We start from the raw sequence: 15,436 nt of genomic DNA, 5'->3' as shown, positions 1-15,436 counted from the left end.
CTGCAGCTGAATTTCTAATGATAATAGCCCCTGTCTGATCTTTATGAATTTAATAAATAATTTTTTTTTCTAATCTTCTACATTGCATTTGAATTTTATTCAATTGAATTTTATTTGATATATTTTCATGTTACATATTACATTCAACTTTTATTATTTAAGATTTAAATTTATTATAATTGAGTAGGTGATGAATATAAAAAATATATATATATTAAAATTATTAAAAAAAGGATTTTTTACTTAAAAAAGACTTCAATTATACATATATATATATATATATATATATATATATATATATATATATATATATATATATATATATATATATTCTTTTTTTAATGGCAAAAGTGAAATATCCAACTATCAAAATATTAATATTTTTTGTATGATTATATTTCAAAGATTAGTGCTACCAATTTTTCATAATTTTTTTTACTCATAATTTGTTCATATATACAAGTTGAAATAAATTTTAATTTGAATTTATAATTTTACTTAGAAGATAATATAAATCAATTATTAAGAAATGTTATAGCACTCAAAAGAAAATATTTATAGCATTTTCAAGAAAATGTTTATAATATTCTCAAATAAAGTTTTATGTCATTCTCTTTTTCTTTTTTTAATATATATTTGAAGAAGTATAATAATTTCAAATTATACTTTCATAATGACTAAAAATTTTAATTTTTTACTAATCAAATTTTTTTCAAAATTCTAACATGATAACTGTATTTATATATTTATTTATAAATATAATTTGTATTTTTCAAAACTTTGAAACTAATCTAATCCTATAATTATTATAAAGCATATAATGCAATCTCTATTTTTGATTTTTTTTAAATATATTTAATATATAAAATTATAATTAAAGTAGAAAATTTTGTCACTCTTTTTGTCTAGTTCTAATTTATTATTACACACACCATTTAATATATATGTTAATCACTCAATTGTTGATTAATTTACATAAATTGAAATTTGTTATTTAATAGATATTAGTCAAGATCTCAATAAAACCAAAATAAAAGCCAATGGATTATTATTTAATTAAATTATCATCATAATTGTCCAAAGTGGTCCATAATATATTTAAATATATATAACACAAACAAATAAAGATATAATAATTAATCCTTCATTATCATTATCACATAATATGATTAACTATATTATGATAAGAAGAACCATTTAATTAATTTGTATTATATATTAATAGGTACTTGGAGATCCATCGCCACCAGAGAAATGGCTTCTTCCTTACTTTGTTCTCATACATCAAGATTTCCTTTTTCTTCCTCCTCCTCCTTCAACTTAATTGCAAATTAATTATCATAATAATAGTTATTTATTTATTTATTTATTTTTATATAATTGGCTTTAAATAAAACTCGAACTCAAGATTTTATAGTCTTAAAATTGACTCTAACACCATTAAAATAAAGCTCATTGATATCATCACCCTATTTATTAATATAAGCTTAATTTTATTTCTAAAAATGTTGACTTTAATTTTGTGTTTTTCAAGGGCTATCAGAAAAAAAATTTTCAAATATATATATATATATATATATATATATATAATTAAAAAATGTGTTATGCTAATAATATATCATAAATCTTCTATTGTTCATAATATAATTAAGAGTTTGTTATTTTGTGGAATAATATAAAAATATATATATTTTTAGTAAAATACCTTTTAAATATTTGCACTCTATATTTTTATAATCTATATTAATTATTTATTAAAAATAGAATTATTTAAAAGAAAATATATGATTCATTTTGACAAGCATAATGGCTAAACAAAAACCCCATAAACTTGCTCTAATAAAAAAATTTAATTCAACTTAAACAATATTGAATATAAATGAATCAATTGCAATGATTAAAATTAATGTCAAAATTTATGAATCGCATTAATTAAAATGAAAAATTTTAACATTAAAATATTTTATTATTTTCAGCATTTGACCTTTGAATAATTACTCATGACTAATGTCAATATTAGTCAATAAACTAATCTATACATTTATAGGGTTTGAATTCTTTGATATTTTTATAAATATGATTTATTATATTTGAATAATTTCACTCTTTGATTTAGACATGAATTAGAAAAATTTTATTAAAAATTAAATTTTAATTTTTGAAAAATAGATAATTATATTAAAAAAGACACTCTCAATCATATATTTTGAATTTAATAGTTGAGATTGCTAAATGAAATGGTGCTACTTACACAAGCACAAAAAAATTCTTAATGGGTGCATTTAATATAAGCTCAATTTTACATGAAATGAGTTCAATAATTATTCATTAAATTAAATATTTATATTAAAATTTATATAAAATTAATTTAAATATATATAAGTATATTTAATTTAATTATTATTAAGCTCATTCTTGCTCAACATTCTTGCTCAACACATAATAGGATACCCAATATTAATTGATATTTAAGTATATGATGTTGATGTCGACATTTTCATTCTTTTGATATATTTAATATTTGTAATAATATTTCATAATATTTTTTAAATAAAAAAAGCATAATAAAAACTAAAAAAAAAAAAAAAAAGGGGAGAGGATTGCATGCAGGAAGACTGTGGTGTCACTGTTACGTATATCTAAAAAATGCATGAATGGGTACAATTTTTATATGTAAACGCATCTTGGAAGCACTTGCACTTGATATTCCCTGCAATATTCTTTCATCAATTGAGGGACATTTTGGTAATTTGCCATTATTAGCATATATGTCCATATAAGAACTGCAATACAACACTCTTTTCATATCAAAGCTCTTTAACCAATCATCTTTCATGGTCTTCCTTCTATTCTCCTACCACCTTATTATAAACTAAATTTCTCAATTACTGTTCAAAGTAAGGGGAAAAAAATTATTATTTATTTTCTTCGAGGCTCATATAAATCAATATGAATAATTAAGCTTTTAAAATCAGCAGATGTTAAACACTTTTTTTTTATTTCTTATAAAATTTGTTTTGCTTGGTTCTTGAATACAAATTAACTATCAGCTGCTTTCAACAACCGAATAAAGCACCGTGTTTAAATGATACAATCTTTGATTTACATTGGTTAATCTGTGCTTATAGGTTTTGGATCACAAAACAATGTGGAAGCTGAAGCTTTCAGAAGGAAAGGAGCATTGGCTTACAAGTATTAACAATCATATTGGAAGACAATTCTGGGAATTTGATCCTGATTTTGGAACACCTGAAGAGAGAGCTCAAGTAGAAAAACTTCAGAATCACTTCGCAAACAACAGGTTTCAAGTTAAACAAAGTTCTGATCATCTAATGAGACTTCAGGTCTGATACATTATTGAAAATTTTCTCTTTTTTATCAATTTTTCTTTCTTTCTTTTTTCTATTTAATGACCGAGAGATTATTAAAAAAAAAAAAAAGTTTGCAAAGGGGAATTCATGTGAGATAAAGCTACCAGCAGTGAGAGTGAAAAATGAAGAAGAAATTACAGAGGAAGTGGTGGCTTCTACATTGAGAAGGGCACTAAGCTTCTACTCAACCTTGCAAGCTGAAGATGGCTTCTGGCCTTGTGATTATGGTGGCCCTTTGTTTCTTCTGCCGGGTCTGGTAAGCTGCTTATAACACTTACTCTCAAAATAAACCATATTAGCTATTAGGGTATTAAAATCATGAAATCTTGAATTTTAATTTTAATTTTATTTAAATAAATAAAATAAATAAGTCATAATTGATTATACTTTGTATATTTTATTCTGCTTATTTTTTTAAATAATAATAATAATAATAATAATAATAATAATAATAATAATAATAATAATAATATGGTGTTTCTCTTACAGGTTATTAGCTTATATGTGATGGGTGCTTTGAATGCCATTTTGCCGGACAAGCATCGACGAGAAATGTGCCGTTACCTTTATAATCACCAGGTATTTATTTACTTGTGGCTAAATTATTATCTATTTCTTTTATTATATCAAATTAATAGTAATAATATAAAACATAATTTAATTTTTCACATTAGATTTCATTAATTATTTAATTTCTCCTTCTATTTTTTTAATTTAATTATTAATCGTAATCAAAAATATTAATAATGATAAAATTTTATATATGAAAATATTTATAATAGTAAAAATAATAAATAAAAGTGTTTATCATTAATATTAAAAAATTAGAGAAAAATAAATGGAGAGATAAAAATTTGAGGTAAAAGTGTATGAGAGAATATGAAAAAGTAATTAAATAATTAATTAATTATTATTAGTGATTGGATATAATATTTTGTATGGCAGAATGAAGATGGGGGATGGGGATTACATATAGAGGGACGTAGCACCATGTTCTGCACTGCTCTCTCATATGTGACCCTCAGATTGCTTGGGGAAGATGTCGACGGTGGAAATGGTGCCATGGAGAATGCTAGAAAATGGATTCTTGATCATGGTGGGATCGCTTACATTCCTTCCTGGGGGAAGATGTGGCTTTCAGTAAGAACGCTTTATTATTATTATTATTATTATTATTATTATTATTATTATTATTATTATTATAGAAAAGAAAATTTCTTAATAATTTACATTAGCACTATTGATTTATTTACTTAATATTTTGAAGTGTAAAAATAATTGAAAAATGCATTTATAAAAAATACTTATAAAAAACAGTGGCAGAATTGAAATTTGAATCCCTAATCCGCATTAATACCTATTCATGACTATTAAATTATTATTGAATACATATATAATATACACATGATGCTGTTGTGGGTTTTCTGAAGACGAATCTAAATGTTATTTAAGTTTGTAAAATAAGAAAGTAATTTAGGTTAATGGCCTTCTGGCCGGTTACTTCTATGCTTAAATTAGAAATGTTGATTGAGAGTAAAAGAGAAATAAAAATAGAATGTTTTATTGTGATTTTGACAAAATAAATATGTCTGATTAATTATTATTTTTTATATTTATAGATTGCAGGTTAAGTAATTATTGTAACTATCTAAAATAATTTTAAATATTAGATTGATATCTCGATATTTTCTCCTAAAAATCTAATCTTATCATTAACTGGCATTGTTGATACTTGGTATAAATGATGTTTGGTTTACCAAGCGAACGTCTTCACCTCATCAGTTTTCTTAACTCTTTTATGTTTAGTCTGAATTTTGCTCAGTCTAGGTTGTCCAAGCAGTATTCTGCTCAGTCTGACTTTTTAATCGAGCACTGACACTTATGATTGTCATGTTCGATTCTTCATCTAAGTGCTGACTATTTGACTTAATTTTAGATAAGTAGTATCAACACATGCTTTATAATTAAATTAGAAAATTTTATCACTTTTTATGTAGTTCTGATTATTAATACACATCATCTCATACATCAATCAATCAATGGTTGATTAAATAAAACTTTAATATAAGCTCATGGATAATTATTATTATTATTATTATTAAATTAAATTATCATCATAATTTTTTTTACATATATATAATTGTCCAAAGTGGTCCATGTATAGTAATTACAATAAATTAATTAATTTGTCATTTGTGAAAAAACAAAAAAATAAAAATATCATAATCCATAATTATATATGATTAAGTATATTATGATGAGAAGAAACCATTTAATTAATTTTGTATTATATAATGATAGGTACTTGGAGTATATGAATGGTGTGGGAATAATCCATTGCCCCCAGAGATTTGGCTTCTTCCTTACTTTTTTCCCATACACCCAGGTTAGCTTCCCTTCTTCAACTTAATTGCTAATTAATGAATTATCATCACCCCATTTATTAAATAAAAAAGCTTAATAAAATAAATTAAAAACAGAGGAAGGATTGCATGCAGGGAGATTGTGGTGTCACTGTCGTATGGTATATCTGCCAATGTCGTATTTGTATGGGAAGGGATTTGTGGGTCCCATTACAGCTCTGGTTTTATCGCTGAGAAAGGAGCTTTACACTCTTCCTTACCACCGCATCGATTGGGACACCGCCAGGTCACTCTGCGCCAAGGTGTATTTTTCTGCTTTTAAAATGCCTAATTACAAAAATGCACCTTCAAAATTATAAATATGTCTTCATATTTTTAATTTATAGTAATGATAATAATAATAATAATTTAATCCCTTAATTTTAATTTAATCATTATTTGTGCAAGTTGATGATCACTTTTTCCTTTGAATTTTGTTTATTGTTTTAGTTAAAAAAAATATGAGTATCAAAAAGTTATTTTTAAAATAGATTTAATAATTAATAATTTATTTTAGAGATTAAATTATTAATATAATTAAATATAAAAAATTATTAATTTAATTATCAAACATTAGAGACCCATTAATAATTATGATGTAATCTTAAAAGGCAAATAGTAATTTAACCAAATTAAAGCCTCATTCCCCACAAGAAAATACATAGATAAAAAAGTATCTATATAATCAATTCCAATTAATTTGATATTAAAACTTAATTATTATTATTATTGGTGAGAAAATATTAAAAAAATAGAAAGAAAAATACATGAAAAAAAATTATAATTCTATGTTTTTAAAAATTTTGATGCTATAATTTAAAAAAAAAAAAGTTTTATAAATTGCAAGAACAACTTTCAATCAATATTGCTATTATTTTTTGATAAACAATAAATTGATATTATTTATTCTGAATTTGTTTTTAAAAAATAAATTGACAGAAATTTTTTTTTAAAAAATTGACAATTCATTAATAAAAATTATAAAATAAATACAATACAATCTTTTCATAAGAAAAATAATAAAAATATAGACAATTAAAATTTTATGTTCAAAGATGATTTAGACAAAGATAAACAGTCTTTCAAGTAATAATTGAATATTTTTTATTTTAGATGGTAAAAACTCTTTCTGCAATACTACTTTTTTTAAGAAATAGTTAGTTTTATAACACACGAAATATATTAAGTTGCTATTTTTTTATTATGAAGTATTCATCCATTTATATCATATTATGGATTTGGTTTTATCCTTCAATTTGAAAATAATAATAATAATTTGATAGAATGGTGTAAATATTTTTTTTCTTTTATTGATTTATTTTTTCAGATTTCTAACGCCAGAAAAAATGGTGTTTGTTTGTAGGAAGACTTGTATTATCCACATGGGTTGATCCAAGACATGCTGTGGGGTTCCCTTCGCAAGTTTGTGGAGCCGTTACTTAAAAAGTGGCCCTTCTCCAAGCTGAGGACTTGGGCTCTCAACGCTGTAATGCAACATATTCATTATGAGGATGAAAATACTCATTATATCTGCATTGGACCTGTTAATAAGGTTTGTTCTATTTTTTTATTATTGGCTATTGATTGAATTTGAATTTATTATTTCTCAATTTTAAATAATATTATTATTGTTGAAATTTATTGAAAATTTATTTTTATTTTTTAAAAATGGACTCTAACTAAACTGAAATCTTTAAATTATTTTCTAAAAGATTATTGGGTATTTGGTGAAATTTACAAATAAACATTAAAGTATTAAAGCTTAATTTTGACTTGACTTAAAATAATTGATTTTGCAAGTGAATTCTACTTCTAATAATAGTAAATATACGTGGGAATTTATTTATAAAATTAAAGTTTTATTTTATAGTCCCAGTTTTAAAATTAGAATTTTATAATAAAATTAAAAGTGTTGTGATTTGTCATTAATTCACACCCTTAATTACACAATTCTTGTTTTAAATTTCAATTGAATCCTGGCTGTGAAAATAATAAAATTATGCATTTTATAGATTAAAAAAAAAGATTAAAAAGCAAAGGAGAAATCTCACTCATAACCTTTCCCTTTATGAAACATAGGCATTGAACATGCTTTGCTGTTGGGTGGAAGATCCAAATTCAGAGGCATTCAAGTGTCATCTGCCAAGAATAAAAGATTACATATGGATAGCAGAAGATGGCATGAAAATGCAGGTACAATATTCAATGGAAATTAAAATTAAAATTAAAAAAAAAATGATGCTTCCTACAACATTCTAATACTTAATTTATTTTTGAGATTATTAAAGACATATAATATTAAAAAAATAATATTTAAATTAAAGCTGAAATGGTTATTAATTACATGATTCTAATTAATAACAGGGTTACAATGGTTCTCAATTGTGGGATGTTGCTTTTGCTGTTCAAGCAATCCTTTCTACCAACCTTGGCGAAGATTACGGTTCAACGCTGCAAAAAGCACACAATTTCATCAAAAATACACAGGTATGTATTTTTAATGAAGTTAACGGTCAATTTGAACTAATCTGCTAATGGAATCAAAATTTAGAAATTAAGTTGTTTCTCATAAAAAAGCAGGGATTTTTATGTAATTTTAGACATATTTCAAGGATTAATTTGTAATTTATCCATTTTATTTTATTTGACTGAAGGTTAGGAGAAACAGCTCTGGTGATTTAAGGCAATGGTATCGTCATATTTCCAAGGGAGGATGGCCTTTCTCCACCCCAGATAATGGTTGGCCAGTATCTGATTGTACAGCAGAAGCTCTAAAGGTATTAAAAACTAATATTTTTGTTGCCGAAATCATTATTCAGTCTCTCTATTTTAATGATACTAATTATATAATATTTTATTTTAAAAAATATATCAGTTAGTCTCTATATTTTTATTTTAATTATTCTTTAATTAGTCTCTCCTATCATTTTTTTTCATGTTAATTTGAATTTCATCCGGTTCCTATAATTTGAAAAATAGAACTATATTGTCTCTCTTTTTTTTTTTTAAGTTTTAAACTATTTAATATCTGTAATGATAATTTTCTCTCATTTAAATACACTAATTAACAAAAATTTCAATTGAAACTGAGCCAAAGAACTAAAAAGTAAATGAAATAAAAATATAAAGATTAATTAATATAATTTTAAAATAAAAAAAATAAATAATTAATTTTATTAAAATAGAGAGAATAAATAAAAAATTTCCCCATTTTGTTTGTTTAATTCAATAATTGATCTAACTATAAAAACGAAGAAAAGCTTTTTCTTTTAAACCCATCAACTAATGCCTAAATTCATACATAAAATACTACTTTTTTACTAAACCACACTTACAAATATAAGTGAAATTAGAATTCGAAACTTTATAATGTTGAATATGAATTCAATATCTCTAAACTTTATTTTGGAACATATAACTCTTGCTTACACAAGTTATGTCATTTTACTATGTTGGATTTATGTTTTAGAGAGAAGTTTAGGGGAGAGGATAGCAGAGACAGATAAAAAGAAGTGTATGTCAAGTATGGTCAATTTCTAAAAACTATGAATAAAAGTCAATTCGTCTCCCCTTAATTAATAGTGAAGACTAATTAAACTTGAATTTATAAATTATGGTTAATTTGTCCCCTCAAGTTGGTAAATTAGTATAGAAGAGGCATAAACTGGTTTAGGCCATTTCTATAGGGAGACTCATTAATTCGAGTTTAGTTGAGTGATTTATACTAATAAAATTGCTTATTAGGTGTACTCGGTATATATATACCATTTCTTATAATTATGTGGAATGAGATCTATTCTGTATATTATAAGGAAGGCTCACTTTTTTGTGAGAGAAGAAACATTACTTTTATGTACACCGAGAGTATTTTATAATCTTTTAATATTTCGAGAATGTAAAAAACTAGTTATCAAATCAATTGACAATGAATTTTTTTATATATTTTTTTTTTCTTTGCTTCTTTTCTCGCTTTTCCTCATTTATTTTCCCTCTCTTTCTTGCTGCCCAAACACCTTGGCTAATTAATATGTGTGCAAAATAAATAATTTAGATTTGGTTTATGTGAGTTCGCAGAGTGCAATTTTATTAGCTGAAATGCCAGCAGATGTTGTGGGAGAAGCAATACAAGCAAATAAATTATTTGATGCTGTTAATATAATACTTTCATTACAGGTAAGTAAATTTATTTCTAAGATTATTACAATCTGTTTAGTATTATCCTTAAAATTATTGTTGAAAAAAAAAATTCTTTAGATATATTGATAGGAAAAACATTTGCTAAAGTTTTGTATTTTATAATAAAAAATAATAATAATTACATTTTCAATCCTAAAAAAAAAATTATAATTCACAAAAATATATAAAAAAAAATAAGAAAATTGAAATTCCTATGAATGTTTTCTTCAAACTATAGATCAAAATATTTAACAATTAAATTGATGGTAATTGCATCTAGTTAATATAAAAAAAAATTAATTAAAAAATTTTATTTATTTTTTCTATTATCTTAAGATATCCTTTCCTTTGTGTATATATATTACAGAACAACAATGGAGGATTTGCATCATATGAGCTCACGAGATCATATGTGTGGTTAGAGGTAATAAAACATTCTCTCTGTTATTATTATTGTTTGGAATGCAAAGATTGAAATGAAATTTTATTTTAATTTGCAGATGATCAATCCTGCTCAAGTATTTGGAGATATCATGATCGATTATCAGTAAGAACAATAAATATTATTTCTATACTCTAATTCTCATACTTACCTTAAATTGTGATACAATTTCTTACCAAATTAAAAACCTAAACAATTCCGAATCTATTTAAATCAACACAAAATTTAATTGAAATTATTAGAATTAGAATCATCTATAAATATAAAGATAGATTTTAACATGCATGGATGATATCATTAAACCATAATATATTAATGTAGAAGAAAAAAAAGGGATATCTAATTTTGATTTTTACTATATACTTATTTGGTTGGTATATATAGGTATGTGGAATGTACATCAGCTGCAATTCAAGGACTCAAATCCTTCGCCAAACTATATCCTGAGCATAGAAGCAGAGAAATACAAGTATGTATTTCCAAGGCAGTTCATTACATTGAGACCATACAACGACCTGACGGCTCATGGTATGTATATGTATGCATGTACCACCTACATGTTTTATCTTCTTCTTTTCTTTTCTTTTTTTTTTAACATTTATTTAGTTTTGTTTGAACCAATATTACTTTAAAAGAAACTTTGAGAACAAAATTTGAAAAATTACATATGATTTTGAGTAAAAAATTTGTATTTTTTTTTATTTGGATAATTTATTATTTGATCCCTAAATTTTAACTGAAATTATGATTTGATTCTTATATTTTCGAAATTAAATGATTTAGTCTCTTATTTATACTTCTGTTAAAATCAGAGGTTAAGTAAAAAGATAAATATACCATTTATTGAATTATGGGAAATATACTATTTGATTCATAGATTTTGACTAAATTTACATCGTAATTTCTATATTAAAAAATTAAATAATTTAGTTCTGTATTTAATAATTGCTAAAATTATTAGAATTTGTTTTCTTAATTAAATTGATTCTTATTAAAATTTTTTCTTTATTCTTTTTATTTGGCCTTTTATTTATTAAAATTATTTTTTTTGTTATATTATTAATTTATATTTTTGATATAGTTTTCCAATTATTTAAAAAGAAAAAATTAATTTGAAACTAGGTATGGGTCATGGGGTGTATGCTTCACATATGGAACATGGTTTGGAATAAAAGGGCTCATAGCAAGTGGGAAAAACTACTACAATAGCAATTGTATAAGGAAAGCTTGTAGTTTCTTGCTATCCAAACAACTTCCTTCTGGTGGTTGGGGAGAAAGCTATCTTTCAAGTCAAGACAAGGTACGTGTGATCTTTACATCTCTCTTAAAAATTGATGAGACTCAAATGACCCATAATCTAAAATAACTCCAATACGTACTCCCCTTAATTAATCACCTTAATTGACGGCACACCTTGAATACAATTAAATTAATTTATAATCTCCTTATTAAAGAATTAAATAAGAATTTATTTACTTAATAAGACTTAATTCGTGCTCTTTTTAAATTGAGAATTTAACTTATCAATTATTAGCCAAGCACATTGAAGTTTCAAGAAAACAACGCATTTCAAAAAAAAAATATATATATAACTTTAAATGCTATTTAAAAAAATAATTTAAAAAAAATTATTTTTTTATTTTAAAATTTTTATAACTAGAATAAGTTAATTTAATTTTAAATTAATTTTTAATAACCTCTAACTAATATATTTTTGAAAAGTGTTTTTATGGATAACAATTTTCATAATAATGCTAAATAGACCCTCTATTTTTTAGTGGGTAATCTATAAACTCCATTGAAATCTTTCAATGAGATTGACAGTATATCTAGTTTTGGATTGTAATAACTTCCCTTCACCTGAACTTTTTTTAAAATAGAAACAAATAAATGTGCTAAAACTTAGCCAAAAAGCATATGCTTTTAGACCACATTTGATATGACGTAATTAAAGTTGTGATATAATTATTATATTATATATTTGATTTTTTATTTAATAATAAAAAAAATTAACGTGACAATAAAAAAAATTAATGTGATAAAATGATAATTACGTAATATAATTAATTATACTTAAAATAATATAATGTTAATGTTGATTACATACAAAAAGATGTGTAATCATGATGTATCTCATCTGCTTTATATTGATGAGTAGAATGTTATACTGGTAGAAATCATTTATATATAGTGGAATTTTTGGTGAGTGTATGAACATAATAAATATAATTTATAAAATGATCTATTATTTATTTTTAACATAATTTAGTTACCATTGATATGAAAATAATTAACAAAATTAAAAGGATTAATTACAATTGTAACGTTTAAAAATCTTTGATTTTTTATGATATTAACCTAATTTTTATGATTTTATCATTTCTAATAGGTGTACACAAATTTAAAGGACAATAAATCACATATTGTGAACACTGCATGGGCAATGTTAGGTCTTATCGAAGCTGGGCAGGTATTTGATTAAATTATTATTATTATTATTATTATTATTATTATTATTATTATTATTATTGAGCTTGATTATTATTATTATTATTATTATTATTATTAACCATGTTATGAACTTGTGGCAAACTAGGCCCATAGAGATCCAAATCCTCTACATCGTGCAGCGAAGGTGTTGATCAATTCAATGATGGACATTGGTGACTTTCCACAACAGGTAAATTTATTAAACCAAATTTATTTTCAGAGACTATTTGTTAATCTACATTATAATATTTTTTTTATTAATATCTATGTTATTTTACACTAAAAATATTTATTGTTAGTGCAAATTAATATAGATATTATTAATTATTATTATAAATTTATTAATTAATTTCATTTTAATGAGTTTACATCAAACAAAAAGGTGATATTTTTTTTTATACAAGTATACATTTTATTTGTTCAATTTAAGAAAAAAAATTTTATATAACTAATATATTGACTACTGTACAATAAAAAGGATCATAAACTTGAGGAATCACAAATTAATGTATCAACATAATAATTTATATCTATTAGTTAGTCAAACTGTTATCAATTATCTATAACATTCACAATAATTATTTATCCTTGTCTTAATTTAGTGATTAAAGACATATAATTTACATGACTGATCCAAATTTAAGTTTTCACTCTCCCAATCTTCTATTAAAGAAAAATCTATAACATTCACAGTATTCATCATTTAAGAGTATGCCTAATCTGATATGTCATGATAGGTGACTTTTTAATTATAAACATATGAACCTCATATGATATATATCATAAATAATAATACAAAAATTAATCCTACATTCTCTCTTCTTTTTCTATCTTTCCACTCTCTACATTCATCATGCCTTCAGCTGCAAATACTCTTTTGCACCTGAACATCAAAAACCCACACACCATTGCAACCAAAATGATAGTAAAAATATAATTTTTGCATAGCTACACTCAACAGTTATCACTCGGCAGCAAAATCTCATTTCAGAGAAGAGAGTAAGCAAAACATTACCAAGAAACAAAATGGCGACAAGTCTCATAATCAATACATCAACAACTATTCAAACCCTATGCTTCTTCAGATTGTCTTTCAACTTCCTTGAAAAGATTTAACACTTCTTCTCCCTCGACTAATCTTTCTTCCACTTCTTCAGCTTTTAAGAAACCAAAGCGGAAAAAGAAGAAAATATGTTGAAGATCTCGCAGTACTAAGGTTCAGGGTTTATTGTCGGTTGAATTCTTGGTCTTTGTTGGGTTGTTTTGGTATTGGTTGCACTTCTAGGTTTGTCAGCATATTTTCCCATGGCTGAGACTTGCATAACCACGTAAGAGAAAGAATAGAGTGGCAAGAGAGAAAGAGAAAAGAGGTGGGGTTAATTTTTTTTAATTATTTATAATTTGTCATGCAGTACCCATATATTTATAATAAAAAAGTCACACATGTCATGACACATCAAATTGAGCGCACTCCCCTGATTTAAATTTGGATAAAAGTTATCTTAATTTTGAAATTTTAGACAATTTATTTAAAATTAAAAGAATTAAATTAAAACGGCAAAACATGAAAATGTTTAGAATTTTTAGTTATTACACCTAAAATTTAACAGAAAAATGTAATTTTTTTTAAGTATATTAACAATATTATTGCTTTATTTTTCATAATTATATACAATGCTTACAAATTGACTACATTCAAGAATTAATAAATTATATAAAATTCACAAGCAATGCATATATAAAAATAGCTAATTAAGGTATAATAATAATTATATAATTGATTACCAACTTTACCATTACTTTTAATTTGGTCATAAAATTGCAATGATTTTGATTTAATTTAAGTTGTGGTTTGGCTATGTTGAATTTCGTACTTTTAATTGACAATGGGATCCTTAAAACCAAATTAAAGTTTAATAAAAATAATTATTATTCATGACCAAATTCAAATTAAGGGTAAAATAATTTTGCATTATCATTTTTATTTTTATTATCAAATGGCATATTTATTTCTGATCACAATTTATTATTTTTTGTAGGAAATCATGGGAGTTTTTAACAAGAATTGTATGATCAGTTACTCAAATTATAGGAACATCTTCCCCATATGGGCTCTTGGAGAATATCTCAACCGTGTCTTATTGTCTTCAAGAAGTAAAGTTTAGTTTTTTACAACAAAATTTTTAATGATTTCAGTTTCTTGAATATCTGTGAAGCAGTTAGATAACTACTTTCAATACAAATCATTGACTTAGTGCTACATAATATTTTCGATAAGAAAGGAAGATAATACAAAGATCCAAACCATTCATTAATGTGGGGAAGTTTTATTTCTAGTAATACAGTTTAAAGTATGATCCAAATATCCTACCAGCATACTACGCACCAATATCCAAAGTAATTGGGACATTTTAAGTTTGCCGTAGAACACAAATTTGCCGAGTAATCCGCAGAGTTGGTTCGGATCTAAAAGAAAATAATTCAATTAAATTCTCATTCAATTATATCATTTTTTTTTTAATTTCTATTTTTTAAAATAATTTTTTTATTTAAAA

The 15,436-nt window shown here is 24.0% G+C and overlaps 1 protein-coding gene across 1 annotated transcript; it reads left to right on the top strand.

Annotated features, from left to right (window-relative positions):
• Positions 1–3,047: 3,047 nt before the first annotated feature.
• Positions 3,048–15,260, top strand: LOC110663875 (cycloartenol synthase 2-like). The gene is made up of 18 exons (XM_021823341.2): positions 3,048–3,344; positions 3,442–3,627; positions 3,861–3,950; positions 4,317–4,511; positions 5,673–5,757; positions 5,870–6,036; positions 7,137–7,325; positions 7,853–7,966; positions 8,138–8,260; positions 8,428–8,550; positions 9,848–9,946; positions 10,317–10,373; positions 10,450–10,496; positions 10,776–10,919; positions 11,514–11,691; positions 12,781–12,861; positions 12,988–13,071; positions 14,921–15,260. The coding sequence occupies exons 1-18, from the start codon at positions 3,147–3,149 to the stop codon at positions 15,044–15,046; spliced, it is 2,286 nt and encodes a 761-aa protein (XP_021679033.2). The 5' UTR covers positions 3,048–3,146; the 3' UTR covers positions 15,047–15,260.
• The last annotated feature ends 176 nt before the right edge of the window (positions 15,261–15,436 follow it).

This window comes from Hevea brasiliensis, chromosome 16, assembly GCF_030052815.1.
Source record: "Hevea brasiliensis isolate MT/VB/25A 57/8 chromosome 16, ASM3005281v1, whole genome shotgun sequence".
NCBI classification, from domain to species: Eukaryota; Viridiplantae; Streptophyta; class Magnoliopsida; order Malpighiales; family Euphorbiaceae; genus Hevea; species Hevea brasiliensis.
Note: the sequence above shows the minus strand (reverse complement) of the source record. Positions and strands in the feature narration are given on the sequence as shown.

Excerpts from the sequence above, each read along its gene's own strand:
- LOC110663875 (XM_021823341.2), top strand. The coding sequence starts at position 3,147 with ATGTGGAAGCTGAAGCTTTCAGAAGGAAAGGAGCATTGGCTTACAAGT. Across the intron at positions 3,628-3,860 it reads TGTTTCTTCTGCCGGGTCTG|GTTATTAGCTTATATGTGAT; the intron begins GTAAGCTGCTTA and ends TTTCTCTTACAG. Across the intron at positions 12,862-12,987 it reads GTCTTATCGAAGCTGGGCAG|GCCCATAGAGATCCAAATCC; the intron begins GTATTTGATTAA and ends GTGGCAAACTAG.